The sequence below is a fragment of the Ictalurus punctatus genome, chromosome 2 (assembly GCF_001660625.3).
Source record: "Ictalurus punctatus breed USDA103 chromosome 2, Coco_2.0, whole genome shotgun sequence".
Lineage (NCBI taxonomy): Eukaryota > Metazoa > Chordata > Actinopteri > Siluriformes > Ictaluridae > Ictalurus > Ictalurus punctatus.
Window position 1 is genome coordinate 12,522,225 of NC_030417.2, and position 16,472 is coordinate 12,538,696.

The window sequence follows — 16,472 nt, forward strand, 5'->3', positions numbered from 1 at the left end:
CTATTTTACATATCTGTGAGTGGCAAAAGTATGTGAACCTCTAGGATTAGCAGTTAATTTGAAGGTGAAATTAGAGTCAGGTGATTTCAATCAATGGGATGACAATCAGGTGTGAGTGAGTGCCCTGTTTTGTTTAAAGAACAGGGATCTATCAAAGTCTGATCTTCACAACACATGTTTTTGGAAGTGTATCATGGCATGAACAAAGGAGATTTCTGAGGACCTCAGAAAAAGAGTTGTTGAAGCTCATCAGACTCATCAAAAACTTACAAAACCATCTCTCTCTCTGACATATTGGACAAATAAAGGAAATTCAAGGCCATTGTTACCCTCCCCAGGAGTGGTCGGCCAACAAAGATCACAAAGAGCAAGGCGTGTAATAGTCTGTGAGGTCACAGAGGAACCCAGGGTAACTTCTAAGCAACTAAAGGGCTCTCTCACATTGGCTAATGTTAATGTCCATGTCCACCATCAGGAGAACTCTGAACAACAATGGTGTGCATAGCAGGGTTGCGAGGAGAAAGCCACTGCTCTCCAAAAAGAACATTGCTGCCCATATGCAGTTTGCTAAAGATCACATGGACAAGCCAGAAGGCTATTGGAAAAATGTCTTTTGGACAGATGAGACCAAAATAGAATTTCTAGTTTAAATGAGAAGTGTTATGTTTGGGGAGAGGAAAACCCTGCATTCCAGCATAAGATCCTTATCCCATCTGTGAAACATGGTGGTGGTAGTATCATGGTTTGGGCCTGTCTTGCTGCATCAGGGATATGTCGACCTGCCATCATTGATGGAACAATGATTTCTGAATTATATAAGTGAAAGCTAAAGGAAAATATCAGGACATCTCTCTGTGAACTGAATCTCAAGAGAAAGTGGGTCATGCAGTAAGACAACAAAACTAAGCACACGGTAGTCGTTCTACCAAAGAATGGTTAAAGAAGACTAAAGTTAATAGTTAATCCAATAGAAATGCTGTGGAAGGACCTGAAGCAAGCAGTTCATGTGAGGAAACCCACCAGTATCCCAGAGTTGAAGCTGTTCTGTACAGAGGAACGGGATAAAATTCCTCCAAGTCGATGTGCAGGACTGATCAACAGATACCGGAAACGTTTAGTTGCAGTTATTGCTGAACAAGGGGTCACACCAGATACTGAAGGCAAGGGTTCACATACTTTTGCCACTCACAGCTATGTAATATCGGATCATTTTCTTCAATAAGTAAATGACTAAGTATAATATTTTGGTCTCATTTGTTTTAGTGGGTTCTCTTTATCTACTTTTAGGACTTGTGTGTGAAAATCTGATGAAGTTTTAGGCCAGTTTTTTTGCAGATATATAGAAAATTCTAAAGGGTTCACAAACTTTCAAGCACCACTGTATGTCCATAACACTGACATGACATGACAGTGTGTGGGTCGTCTATGAGTGCAGCAGTGATGGTGTTTTTAAACAGTGTACACTTTACTGACCACTTTATAAGACGTATCTCTGTTGTCAGTCCACTTTATCGGTGTACACTGTGAGACTAGAGCTCATCTTTTTCCATCCTCCACTGTTTATCAGTCAGGTAATGACCACAGGAAGCTCTTAGCTTGGTATTTTTGTTTGATGCAGGGTAGTATCACTGTTTTTTCAAAAAAATAATAATAATAATAATAATAATCACAGCTTCACTGCTACACTTACACATGTAACAGCACCATAAGCATTATCATGAAAGTGTCACTACTGCCCAAGGAATATCACCTACGGTCCGACAGCGGTCTATTTTAGAAAGTAAGTGCTCATAAGTGTTCATAAATCTTACAGGATGCTGGGAAATTTGAAAGTAAATGCACACTTGTTTAAAAAAAAAAAAAAAAAAAAACAGCACTCCCAACACACATTCATTATGATCACACAATCGTTCTTTCTTTCTTTCGTTCATTCTCCCAGAGAATCCTTCACTTCTTTGCTTTGAAAACATTAACACTTTCAAGCTTTTGAAAATACAGTGTTAATGTATTAATTAGTAAACGATTATTTTTCAATCTTAAATATTCCTTCAACCCTCCATCACTTTCAGCCTCTTGGAAGTGCAGCGTGTTTACCACAAGATGGCAGTGTTAAAAAACAACAACAACAACTATACAATCTACTTTTATCCAACTTTTTATTTGAACGCTGACACCTAGTGGTGACACACACAAGTACACCGGTGTGTGTGTGTGTGTGTGTGTGTGTGTGTGTGTGTGTGTGTGTGTGTGTGTGTGTGTGTGTGTGTGTGTGTGAAGTTACTTATTTTTCTGTCTTAAATCATATCTTTTACAGACAGGGAGAATAAAACTACATCCACCTGATTATCTGATTGGACAGTGCACACTTGCGGACCTGAGGGCTCAATATCGAGGTGGAACTTTCGTATATTCTAGATTCATTACACATTAAGTGAAATATTTCAAACCTTTTTTTTGTTTGTTTGTTTTCATCTTGATTACAGCTTACAGCTCATGGAAATCAAAAATCCAGTACCTCAAAATATTAGAATAAAGAATTTATAATACAGAAATGTCGGCCTTCTGAAAAGTATGTTAATTTATGGACTCAATACATGGTCAGGGTTTTAATCCTTTTGCATGTATTACTGCATCAATGCGGCGTGGCATGGAGGCAATCAGACTGTGGCACTGCTGAGGTGTTTGTTCTGGAAGCCCAGGTTGCTTTGATAGCGGCCTTCAGCTCGTCTGTATTGTTGGGTCTGGTGTCTCTCATAGATTCTCTATGGGGTTCAGGTCAGGAGAGTTGGCTGGCCAATCAAGCACAGTAACACCATGGTCAGCAAACCAGTTACTAGTAGTTTTGGCACTGTGGGCAGGTGTCAAGTCCTGCTGGGAAAGGAAATCAACATCTCCATAAAGTTCGTCAGCAGATGGAAGCATGAAGTGCTCTAAAATCTCCAGGTAGACGCTGTGTGGACTCTCGACTTGAGAAAACACAGTGGACCAACACCAGCAGATGACATGGCACCCCAAATCATCACTGACTGTGGAAACTTCAAGCAACTTGGATTCTGTTCCTCTCAACTCTTCCTCCAGACTCTGGGACCTTGATTTCCAAATGAAATGCAACATGTACTTCCATCTTCACCGTGATTGTGGTTGTGTACTGAACCAGACTGACAGATTAAAGGCTCAGGAAACCTTTACAGGTGTTTTGAGTTAATTAGCTGATTAGAGCTCTTCTCAGGTCAACATGTCTGTATTATAAATTCTTTATTCTAATATTCTGAGATAGAGGATTCTTGATTTCCATTAGCTATTGAAATAGTTCACTTTATGTGTAATGAATGTAGAATATATGAAAGTTCCACTTTTTGAATTCAATTACAGAAAAAAAAAAAAAAAAAAAACTTTTCCACAATATTCTAAATTTTTGAGATGCACCTGTGGGTTCTCACTTTGTTGATGACTTCAAATGCATCACCAGCGTCCTCCAATTCACTCCCACATCCACAGGTTACACCCCCCCCAAAAAAAAAACATCAATCTAAGCCACAACAAGCCATTCAAGAGGAATTAAGCATTTAAAGTCACTTTAATCTGACTAATCAATGCAATAATTACAGCTTGTTTATCACATTTAAATGAAAAAAAACCAAAACACACACCTCACACGCTCTGAAACATCCTCCTACCTGATAATAGAAGCTGTTGTCTGTTTGATATGTGTGTGTGTCCATCGAGGTTGAATCCAGAACGTTCTTCAGGATCTCATCACAACCTGAATCATAGAAGATACATAAAATCATGTGATCACATGTAATAAAAAATACAATGATGTGCCTCAGGCAGCCACTTAGGCTTAGGGCTTAAAAGGTTAAATAAAAAAACAAACAAACAAATAAATATATAAAAATATATATTTTTTGTCAGGAACTGAACAATGGTGGTTCGTGAATGCAATATGTTTGTCTAAATGATGCAGGAGTTGTTACGTTATTAATGTATTGAAGGTTAGGACGGATGCAAGTGCAGATAAGAGCTTTTAAAGAGAGGCAGGCAGACAAATCCAAACCATGAGACGACAACGTGGTCTAAAACAGGCAACGGGTCAGGCACAGGGGAGGAACAGGGTACAAACTCTTGGTACGGTGATAACACTCAATACTTCGCAACGTGCAAAGAGACACGAGGGGTTTAAATGACAAACGTACTCAAGGGTGAAACACAAGATAGCTGAGAACAAGGATGACACATACGGGAAACCACCAATGACAAAAGGGGGCGGAGACAGGACATAAACCATACGAAAAGCACATCGAAAGTAAACAAATTGTCACTCAAGACCCAAAAGCGTGGTTTGCTAAGAGCTCCTGCATCGGGTTCACGCATCGGGTTCGCGCTTCGAGCTCGTGCTTTGTTTCCGAGCACAATGCATGCTACAGCGCTAGCTCGAGGGGAAATCGTGACAGTAAAAATTAAGATAAAAGTAAAAATTAAGAGAAATGAGTTAATGTTAGAGCTTCAGTGAATAAACAATTAACATCAACCCGTCTCATTTAATGTGGAACGTGTGTAAAATGTGAGATTCGGAAAATTCCAAAATTAGCTTTAGTTCATGTCATGTGAGAATACTGTAACTTGGTCATTCCACTCTGAGGAGAGCTGTTCATCTCCTCAGACTCTGTTTCATTCATTCATCTTCAAAGATGGTGTGATCCTGGTCAGGGTTGCGGTGGATCTGATCTGGAGCCTATCTCGGGAACACCGAGCATAAGACAGGGACACACCCTGATTGAGACGCCATCGCAGTGCATCGCAATTCTACTGTACATGCTGTACCACTGTGCCACCCTTAATCAGACTCTGCACTATATTATTTTTCATGTTTATCATCAGGCCAGGAGATCTTTATAATGTGATGTCACCGTGTTGTAATGCTGCAGCTTCCAAAAAATTCCCAGTTTCCCAAGTAATGTATGTCCAATAAAACTGTAATAAATGCTTCCAGAAGCTCAGACTGACCAACATTTTGAACATAGTAGACAAGGCATGTGTTGATAATCGGTTATGTGATATATCAGCATATGCTTGACCTTGTCTCATGGACACTTCCGATTACTGTCGTGTTCCATTTCATTTCGATTCAGTTTTATCCGTATAACGCTTTGAACAACGGACATTGGCATGAAACAGTTTTACAGAAACTTATACATTCTGGATATAAAGTTAGAATATATAAAAAGTTTATCCCTAATGAGCAAGTCAGAGCCAACAGTGGCAAGGAAAAACTCCCCGAGACGCTATGAGGAAGAAACCTTGAGAGGAACCAGACTCAAAAGGGAACCCCATCCTCATCTGGGTGACACCGGATAGTGCGATTATAAATATAAATAAAATTCCCTTCTATAACTGTGTACTACATGGTCAAAAAGTGCAATTGTGCAGCCAGGAAATTCATTATAGTTTTCACATGAAGTCTGTTTTGTTGAACTTGTTCACTGTTCACTGATGGAGACCTGAGTGAATAACTGTTCATCTCAATTGCAGTCCAAAGCCATCTTCATGGTTTTTAAGTGTATCTGTCCAGCAGCAGTGTTCGGTTTCAAATTGATGAGAACTCCAAGCAGAAGTAGAGCATCAGGATGGATCAGGCAGGTCCCGAGAGCAGAAGGGGTCAGGATCACTGGTATCTCAGGAGTAACATTACTGGGTGCTGAGATAAACATCTGTCCCATAAGTACAGCTTCCATACTTCTTAAGGAGCACTGCTCGGGTCCTTTTCACTGAAGGTAATCCCATGAATCTGTTCACTAGATGACAAATATTATAATACGCAAAGTTGAGTAATACTATTAAAAAAAAAAACATTCAGACCCATTTATAGAGATACAGCAGCTTGCATAAGTGCACCAGCATGAATTAGTAACAGCCTGGAGGCTTTTAGTTGCTGTAAACCCATACACAGCAAGGAGAAAACATGTGTGTGTGTGTGTGTGTGTGTGTGTGTGCGCGCCCGTCCTGGGGCCTCATTAGCACCTCACACGCACCAGGAGACGAGCTCCAAAAACACACAACCAAACATACACTCCTCTGGGCCAGTCCCTCTAGTGTGCTGCTCAGCCACATCAGTGGAGAGCTGCTGAGGTCTGGACAGTTTCTATACATTTACAACACCAATGCATAAATGTTACTGTTAATAAAATATTAAACACCACTGTAGGTAAAAGACTGACATGCGTCCGCACAAAAACGCTAGATTTTTATATATGCATTTATATATGCAAAAATGATACATGCAGCTTATACAGATTACCTAAAAAAACGATACAGAAATGAAATATTTTGTAATAAAATACTTTTACATCATTAATTAAATATTATTAAATAATAAAATAAATAAATATTATTATTTGTAACATTTTAAAAAATTAATTTATTATTTTCTGTTGAAATGATTTCGGCATAACGCTAATCAAGACATTGATAATGCATAATATTATATATATATATATATATATATATATATATATATATATATATATATATATATATATATATATATATACACACACACACACATGTATACACCAAGACAGTGCTACAGTTTTACTGATCAAACGAGTCACCTCTGCCCACGAAGTCACGAGTCTAATGGGCTTTGAGTTCCTGAACATGAACAACGTAAGTAACATCTTAGGAAGGAAGCTACTGAAGAAAAACTATGTCAGATATTTGACCTTACTGTGACCTTGACCCTGTTTGGCTCAATTCCAAAATGTAATCAGTTCATCTGCTGTTTGGAATGATAATTCAATAGCAATCCTGCAAAAATTCAACGGCTCGTTCCTGAGATATCGCTTTAACGAGAACCTCGGACGTACGGACGAGCACTAAACATAAAAAAGCAAAAGAGCGAAAGAGACTTGCCAAGGTCAACGGGACATACTGCTAGTAGTGAGCGTGCTGCTAAATCAGATTTTTAAAAACACATTATACAGGAAACTTTTTCTTGAGAAGAAGAAGGTTTCAGGATTGTATTAAACACAGTTTGCAGTGAGAATCCAATTGCAGTGAGAATCACTCTGACACTCTATACCATGATAATAAGATTACAGAAACCAACATTACTCATTGTATGGATGGGAATGAGAGGGAAAATTCTCGCAGTGTTACCTTTAATGGCGAACACCCCATGGCAGAAATCTTTGAAGCCGATCTTGCCGTTAGCGTTCGGGTCCAGACACTCCGCAAACTTCTTTATCTGGAAAAGAACAATGAGGACGAATAATTGAATAAGGAAAGGAAGAAATAGAAGAGCACAAAGTACAGTTGAGGTCATAAGTTTACATACGCCTTGCAGAATATGCAAAATATTAGTAATTTTTATTTTTTTTTTTAAATAAGAGGGATTGTAAAAATGGCATTTTGTTTTTTATTTAGTACCGCATTCAATAAGCTATTTCACACGTTTACATACAGTCCACAAGACACAATAATGACCGTATTTACATACGCTTGATTCTTAATACTGCTTGTCGTTACCTGGATGATCAACGACTGTTTTTAGGTTTTGTGATAGTTGTTCATGAGTCCCTGGTTTGTTTGTCTGAAGAAAAGTGAGCAGTTAATTTAAACTTTCGGACTGGCTTTGTCAAGCCAACATTAAAGTATGTCACGACAAAGCCAGTCTGAAAGTTTAAATTAGTTATCAGTTTGAAATCCCAAGCTAATGTGCAGTTTTAAGAAAGAAAGAGAGACAGATAAATAGGGTGCCAATAACTGTAGAGTTGATTAGATAGACAGATAGATAGGGTGCCAATACGTCTAGAGTTGGATATATAGGTAGGGTGCCAATACTTTTAGAGACGGCCCCGATACTGTAGAGTTAGATAGATAGGGTGTCAATACTTGTAGAGCAAGCTAGATAGAGACAGATAAGGTGTGAATACTTGGAGAGTTGATAGTTAGCTTGATATATATAAATAGATAGAGAGATAGATAGATAGACAGTCAGACAGACAGACAGACAGATGAAGTGAGAGTCTCTGTTACAGGTACACTGACGGAGTGAGAGGGAGAGATACATAGATAGATAGATGGATAGAGAGAATATGTTACAGGTACACAGAGTGAGAGGGAGAGAGAGATAGACAGATAGATAGATAGATAGATAGATAGATAGATAGATAGATAGATAGATAGATAGATAGATAGATAGATAGATGAAGTGAGGGTCTGTTACAGATACACTGAAAGAGTGAGAGGGAGAGAGAGATAGATAGACAGAGAGACAGACAGATAGATAGATAGATAGATAGATAGATAGATAGATAGATAGATAGATAGATAGATAGATAGATGGATGAAGTGAGAGTCTCTGTTACAGGTACACTGACAGAGGGAGAGATAGATAGATAAATAGATAGATAGACAGATAGATAGATAAATAGATAGATAGACAGATAGATAGGTAGATAGATAGATAGATAGATAGATAGACAGATAGATAGATGAAGTGAGAGTCTCTGTTACAGATACACTGACAGAGGGAGAGGGAGACAGGAGGGGCTTCAGGCCGTGTGCACACAGGTGTGTGAGAGTTTTGACAGATGGAGTTTGAAATCTTGAACACAGTCAGGCTCTGAACATTCCATCAGTGTAAGTGGATGGGAGTTTTGGGGATTTTTGATCGTCTGTTACAGACATACCGCGAGTCCGATCAATTAGAAAAGTCATAGCAGCTGGAGTCAGAGCAGGTTGAAGGTCAGTTAGGAATTATTATTATTACTAATAACAATAATAACAACAACAACAATAACAACAATAATAATAATAATACGTTTATACAGCAGAACGGTATGTTCTGACATGATTAATCAACACCTTCTAACCAATCAGAAGCAAGAATTCAACAGTGCTGTGGTACAACATATGTGTTACAGGAACAGTCGGGTGACCATATTGTGGTTTTCCAAAAAGAGGACACCTTCTTTTTTTTTTTTGGTGTGGGGGGAGGGGGTCTTAATCGCGTTCAAAACTGTGTTACTATGAATGCAGACTTTAATACACTGGAAAAGACACACTATTAGCCTCACATATACAATATCTCACAAAAATGAGTACACCCCTCACATTTTTGTAAATATTTGATTTTATCTTTTCATGTGACAACACTGATTAAATGACACTTTGCTACAATGTAAAGTAGTGAGTGTACAGCTTGTGTAACAGTGTAAATTTGCTATCCCTTCAAAATAACTCAACACACAGCCATTAATGTCTAAACCGCTGGCAACAAAAGTGAGTACAGTATACCCCTAAGTGAAAATGTCCAAATTGGGCCCAATTAGCCATTTTCCCTCCCCGGTGTCATGTGACTTGTTAGTGTTACAAGGTCTCAGGTGTGCATGGGGAGCAGGTGTGTTAAATCTGGTGTCACCGCTCTCACACTCCCTCATACTGGTCACTGGAAGTTCAACATGGCACCTCATGGCAAAGAACTCTCTGAGGATCTGAAAAAAAGAATTGTTGCTCTACATAAAGATGGCCTAGGCTATAAGAAGATTGCCAAGACCCTGACACTGAGCTGCAGCACGGTGGCCAACACCATACAGCGGCTTAACAGGACAGGTTCCACTCAGAACAGGCCTCGCCATGGTCTACCAAAGAAGTTGAGTGCATGTGCTCAGCGTCATATCCAGAGGTTGTGTTTGGGAAATAGACGTATGAGTGCTGCCAGCATTGCTGCAGAGGGTGAAGGTGTGGGTGTTCAGACTGTCAGTGCTCAGACCATACGCCGCACACTGCATCAAATTGGTCTGCATGGCTGTCGTCCCAGAAGGAAGCCTCTTCTAAAGATGATGCACAAGAAAGCCCGCAAACAGTTTGCTGAAGACAAGCAGACTAAGGACATGGATTACTGGAACCATGTCCTGTGGTCTGATGAGACCAAGATAAACTTATTTGGTTCAGATGGTGTCAAGCGTGTGTGGCGGCAACCAGGTGAGGAGTACAAAGACAAGTGTGTCTTGCCTACAGTCAAGCATGGTGGTGGGAGTGTCATGGTCTGGGGCTGCATGAGTGCTGCCGGCACTGTGGAGCTACAGTTCATTGTGGGAACCATGAATGCCAACATGTACTGTGACATACTGAAGCAGAGCATGATCCCCTCCTTTCGGAGACTGGGCCGCAGGGCAGTATTCCAGCATGATTACGACCCCAAACACACCTCCAAGACGACCACTGCCTTGCTAAAGAAGCTGAGGGTGAAGGTGATGGACTGCCCAAGCATGTCTCCAAACCTAAACCCCATTGTGCATCTATGGGCCTTCCTCAAACTGAACATCCACCAGCTCCGTGATGTCGTCATGGAGGAGTGGAAGAGGACTCCAGTGGCAACCTGTGAAGCTCTGGTGAACTCCATGCCCAAGAGGGTTAAGGCAGTGCTGGAAAACAATGGTGGCCACAAAAAATATTGACACTTTGGGACCAATTTGGACATTTTCACTTAGGGGTGTACTCACTTTTGTTGCCAGTGGTTTAGACATTAATGGCTAGTGTTGAGTTATTTAAAAAGTAAAAGATATAATCAAATATTTACAAAAATGTGAGGGGTGTACTCACTTTTGTGAGATACTGTATAAATAAAATAGTTTTCACTCTGCGCACGTTTGACATTTTTTCCCTACATTCTTTTGAATGTCCATGGAATAAAATAAAACATTAGATGCCATGAGTGTACCTTCAACCATCATTCGCACATTTGAATGGCCATGTAATACGAAGCAATGTGATAACGGAATTTAAAATGACCTTATATGGCCATGGGCATTGTTTTGACTCAGGATGTTATTCTTAGGCTCTGACCAGGATCACAGGTGGCGTTTATGAAAATATGAAAGATGCCACTACATTGCGTCTAAAATAGGTCCAATGTATGTCCATCCATCCATCCATCTTCTATACCGCTTATCCTTCCTTCACGGTCACGGGGAAACCTGGAGCCTATCCCAGGGAGCATGGGGTACAAGGCGGGGTACACCCTGGACAGGGTGCCAATCCATCGCAGAGCACAATCACATACACACTCACACACCCATTCACACACTACGGACACTTTGGACACGCCAATCAGCCTACCATGCATGTCTTTGGACTGGGGGAGGAAACCGGAGTGCCCGGAGGAAACCCCCGCAGCACGGGGAGAACATGCAAACTCTGCACACACAGGGACACGGTGGGAATCGAACCCCCGACCCTGGAGGTGTGAGGCGGAACGTGCTAACCACTAAGCCCCTGTGCGCCCGTATTTTATGCATGTATTATATATAAATATTTTAAGTAATGCAACAAAATAAAATCATTGTAAGAAAATAAATCTGAATTCTATTCAAACTCCGCCTACGACCAGGATGTTTTTTTGACCGACACTCCAAAGCACTTCGATAAGTTGCTCTGCATAAGGGCATCTATCCGTATAGAAAAGTGCAGTAATCCGTGCAAATTATATGATTAGAAGTGGATCAAACGAGGTTTACATTAGTTAGTCTTTTTATCCATAATTTACACACACTCAGGAGCACGAGTGGGAATACAAACGTTTTTTAGTTCTGAAATGACAGGATTTTATAAATACCACATTTCTTGTGTACATGTTCCTACCAACGATGTATTCGAAAATCCTTTCAGATCTAGCTTGATCAACGAGGCCTATTTCCGGTCCCATGGGAGTAGGTTTTAAACACTTCTTGATAAATGCACGATGAATTCAATGAAACACATTGTAAAGGTTTATATAGTTTTAAAAAAACGACGATGGATCATATTGATCTGTGTACTAGACCTGTATTACATCTAATGTTAATATTGATGGTGTAACCTGGGAAAATTTTACTGCCTTTCTGTTATGCACAGCGAGGGGGACTCTGTCATTCATCATGTCACTAAATGTGTAAAGGAAACACATAAACTCTTTACTGGCCAAACAAACAGCATCCTAATCACAGTACGACGGTACAAGACATTCAGTGTTTCAAGGTGTTACACTGTTACACACATACCGTGAGTACAACAGGCATCAGATTCCTGAGGAACATCCCTTTGCTTTTGGATGTGGATTGCTTTATATACCTGTCTGAAAACTCTACTAAAAGAGCTCACTTGGAAGCTCTTTTAAATCAGTCTAGCGCTAGGACTTTAACTGAGCTAACCTACATAACCAGCCATGTTCATAAACCGTACACTGCACACAAAGAAGAAAACAAAGCATGCTTTCGTGTCACGGCCATCACTGAAGATTCCCTCATTCAAAGAGGACATAAAGCACCACTGTTTCCATCCAGAGAGCGAGTAATTAATTATACTGTATGACAATCTAACCCTAATTGGAGGGGAAAATCTTGTTGACGTTGCGCGCTGCTGGCCAAAAATACTCGACTCTGTTCTACTATTGCACTCCAGTCAGGTCAGGCTGTGTTACAATGATCACCATGATACATCAAAATTAAATACCTTGGCTCTTTTATAGAGAGAATGTTCAGGTAAATTTGAGAGGTACGAAGTGAAAAACCTCCATACGCTTGAAGAAATACGGTGAAATAAACCCTGTTTATATATTAATTTGTTCATACAACATGTGATGATGAAGATGATGATGATGATCCATCTTCTGTACCACTTATCCTACAGAGTCACGGGGAACCTGGAGCCTATCCCAGGAAGCATCGGGTACAAGGCGGGGTACACCCTGGACGGGGTGACAATCCATCGCAGGGCACAATCACGCATGCATTCATACACTACGGACACTTTGGACATGCCAATCACAGTACAACACATGTCTTTGGACTGGGGGAGGAAACCGGAGTACCCGGAGGAAAACTCTGCAGCACGGGGAGAACATGCAAACTCCACACACACAGGGCAGCGACAGGGATCGAACCCGGGACCCTGGAGGTGTGAGGCGAACGTGCTAATCATCATCATCATCATCATCCATCCAGATCCTGGAGCCTATCCCAGGGAACGCAGGGCACAAGCTGAGTGACACAATGGACGAGGTGCCAACCCATCACAGGGCACAATCACAAACTACGGACAATTACAAAATGCCAATCAGCCTACAACGCATGTCTTTGGACTGGGGGAGGAAACCCCTGAAGCACGGCGAGAAGCAAGCTCCACGTACACAGGGTGGAGGCGGGATTCGAACCCCCAACCCCCACAGGTGCGAGACAGACATGCTAGCCACTAAGCCACCGTATCCCCCCACATAGTAATAATACTAATTATAATACTTCCGCCCGATATTCTGCTACTAATTCATATAACCACATACGATGAATCACCCAATAGTCAGCGTGTATTTAATCACTGATCAGACTCATGCAAATAATCAGCAGAAGGAAGGTGCCCGTCATAACAAGTGCAAAAACATTCAGGACAAATACAGGCTGAATAAAATGCATGCATAACAAAAATGAGTAATCCCAACCTGTTTGACTGAGACCACACACACACACACACACACACACACACACACACACACACACACTTATCAATACTGATATCTTATATAAACACACATCTGTAATGATGATATCAATTATTACTGATAAGTGTGACTTAACACAACACTAACACAGATCACAAAGAGTAGGAGAACATATAACAGCCTACACACGATATGAAGAATATACAGGTCAGTTTTACCTCCTCGTCCGTTTGGCCGAACTGCCTTCCGAGATGCACGAAGTGCTCAACTCGTATAAATCCGTCTTCATCTTCATCACACATGTCGAACACTTCCTTCAGCTTACTCACTAACAGCACCAGATGCTCGGGCCGGGAAGAGGAAATACCCTCCATCGCTTATGATCATCAACAGCGTTCAAAAATAGCGATTACACGAACACCAGAGAGAGCTGGAGTGGTACTGCCATCATCTCCGAGTTACTGTTGGCTTCATCATCATCATCATCCTCGTCATCAGCATCAGCATCACCATATGATCGGAGGGAAGGTGATGGTGGTGACGACAACCCGAGACTCCGCCCACTTCCTGTTCGCCTCACTGAGGTAAATGCAGGGGCGCGTGGAAGTCCATTAAAATCTAAATGGCTAAGTAAACAGTCCTCGTGGTAAACAACAAAGTGGTTTACGCTATGGTTTTGAACATTCTGTAATACATTTCTACATTTCCTGACTGAAATGTGTTAACCCTTTTGCACAAACAGAAGTAATATTAAAGCACTTTACCCAAGGCAAATAGAAGACAATATTTTAAAAAAAGAAAAAAAAAGATGATGAAATTACATTACAGCCATAAAATATACTAAAGTGATAAAAAAAAAATACGTTACAAAAACAAACAAACACAAACCTCCATTTTGAAAAAAGAAATAATCTCTGTTAGAAGAAATCTGTGACCATGCTATTAAATTTTTAACCAAAAACTTCACATGCCACATCTGAATTACTGGCACCCTTCCTGAACATTGAAAAAGTGGATCTCTCTCTCATATATATATATATATATATATATATATATATATATATATATATATATATATATATATATATATATATATATATATATCCATCCATCTTCTATACTGCTTTATCCTTTTCAGGGTCATGGGGAAACCTGGAGCCTATCCCAGGGAGCGTCGGGCACAAGACGGGGTACACCCTGGGCACAATCACATACACATTCACACACTTAGACATGCCAATCAGCCTACCATGCATGTCTTTGGACTAGGGGAGGAAACTGGAGTACCCGGAGGAAACCCTGGCAGCACGGGGAGAACTCTGCACACACAGGGCTCCGGCGGGACTCAAACCCCCGACCCTGGAGGTGTGAGGCGAACGTGCTAAACAGTAAGCCACCGTGCGATCTATCTATCTATATATATATGAACAGTATTAACACAAACATTTATTTGAGTAGCATAATGTTGCAAATGTTCTCTGCAAAACACTTATGCAACACAGGTAAAAGTCAACTCCCTATTTAATTCATGTTTTCCAGAGCTTTGATTATTTTAGAGCAGACTGTATTTAATAGCTGGGACATTTCTATCTATAAGCAATTTGTTATGGCTCCCTGGAGAAAAAAAATCTTCCAAAACTGTCCATTTTTGGTTTGCTTGTTCCCACTGTAGCCTCAGATCCCTGTTCTTTTGTTCATTCGGAGATGCTTTTCTGCTTACCATGGTCGTAATGAGTGGTCAATGGTTTCCATAGCATTCCTGCCAGCTTAAATCAATCTGGCCGTTCTTCTCGGACCTCTCTCAAGGCGCCTCCAGCCTAAGAACTCCTACTCACTGAATGTTTTTTGTACCATTCTGTGTAAACACTCGAGACTATGAAAATCCCAGAAGAGCAACAGCTTCTGAAATACTCAAGCCAGCCCATCTGGCACCAACAACCATGCTACGGTCAAAGTCACTGAGACCACATTTTCCTATTCTGATATTTGATGCAAACATTAACTAAAGTTCTTGAGCTGTATCTACAAGACTGTAAACATTTCTACTGTACATGATGTGTTTATATTGTATCTTTCAGTGAAAAGGGTCAAGCAGCTTTTCGCAGGGGCCACCTTGTGGTTGGATGTCACTTACGGCCTAAAAGGGTAAGAAATTCCCCTGCTTAGTAGTATAGTATATGCACTATCTGGCCAAAAGTATGTGGACACCTGACTATCACAGCCAGACGTGCTTGCTGAACCTCCCTTTCCAAAAACCATGCACATTAATACCGAGTTGGTCCCCTTCATTGCTGCTATAACAGCCTCTACTCTTCTGGGAAGGCTTTCCACTAGGTTTTGGAGCATGGCTTTGTGCTCATTCAGTCAAAAGAGCATTAGTGAGGTCAGACACTGATGTCTGGCAAGAAGGCCTGGGCTGCAGTCTGCATACTATTTCATCCCAAAGGTGTTCAGTGGGGTTGAGGTCAGGACTTTCTGCAGGCTACTTGAGTTCTTCCAGACCAACCTTAGTAAACCATCTCTTTATGGACCTCCCGTTGCACACAGGGACATTGTCATACTGGAACAGGTTTGGGCTACTTCGTTCCAGCAAAGGGGAATCTTAATATTAAAGCATACAAAGGGAATCTTAATATTAAAGCATACAAAGACATCCTAAACAATTCTGCTCACAATTTTGTGGCAACAGTTTGGAGGACAACCAAATACGGCTGTGATGGTCAGGTGTCCACACACATTTGGCAACATAGTGTATATATTTGTAAAATTGCTCTTATGAGAATGGTATTTCATTTGAACAAAGATAAATAGTTTCAGAACTGCAAGTGAGTAATTTGTCCCCTTATATTTCCACTTGTTTGAATTCCCTTGGCCATTATATTGAAGTGATGGTCAGTAGAATAGGGGATTTCTGAAGTCTGAAAGATTCTTTCCAAAATGTCAGATGTTTTCTAATTGTAAGTAGGAGAAATACAGTACTTCATATTTTACCTCC

The 16,472-nt window shown here is 40.6% G+C and overlaps 1 protein-coding gene and 1 long non-coding RNA gene across 2 annotated transcripts in view; one reads left to right on the top strand and one right to left on the bottom strand.

The window, feature by feature from the left end:
- rab11fip4a (RAB11 family interacting protein 4 (class II) a) overlaps positions 1-13,952 on the bottom strand; it is a 49,572-nt gene extending 35,620 nt beyond the window's left edge. The window contains exons 1-3 of the mRNA XM_017484290.3: positions 13,696-13,952; positions 7,159-7,246; positions 3,678-3,763 (exon numbers count right to left, since the gene is read on the bottom strand). Coding sequence (XP_017339779.1) covers positions 3,678-3,763; positions 7,159-7,246; positions 13,696-13,851 — 330 coding nt within the window. The 5' untranslated portion in view covers positions 13,852-13,952. The remainder of the gene's footprint in view (positions 1-3,677; positions 3,764-7,158; positions 7,247-13,695) is intronic.
- Positions 1-15,918, top strand: part of LOC128635341 (uncharacterized) — a 69,132-nt gene extending 53,214 nt beyond the window's left edge. Inside the window, exon 3 of the long non-coding RNA XR_008398318.1 lies at positions 15,556-15,918. This is a non-coding gene — a long non-coding RNA (uncharacterized LOC128635341). The remainder of the gene's footprint in view (positions 1-15,555) is intronic.
- The last annotated feature ends 554 nt before the right edge of the window (positions 15,919-16,472 follow it).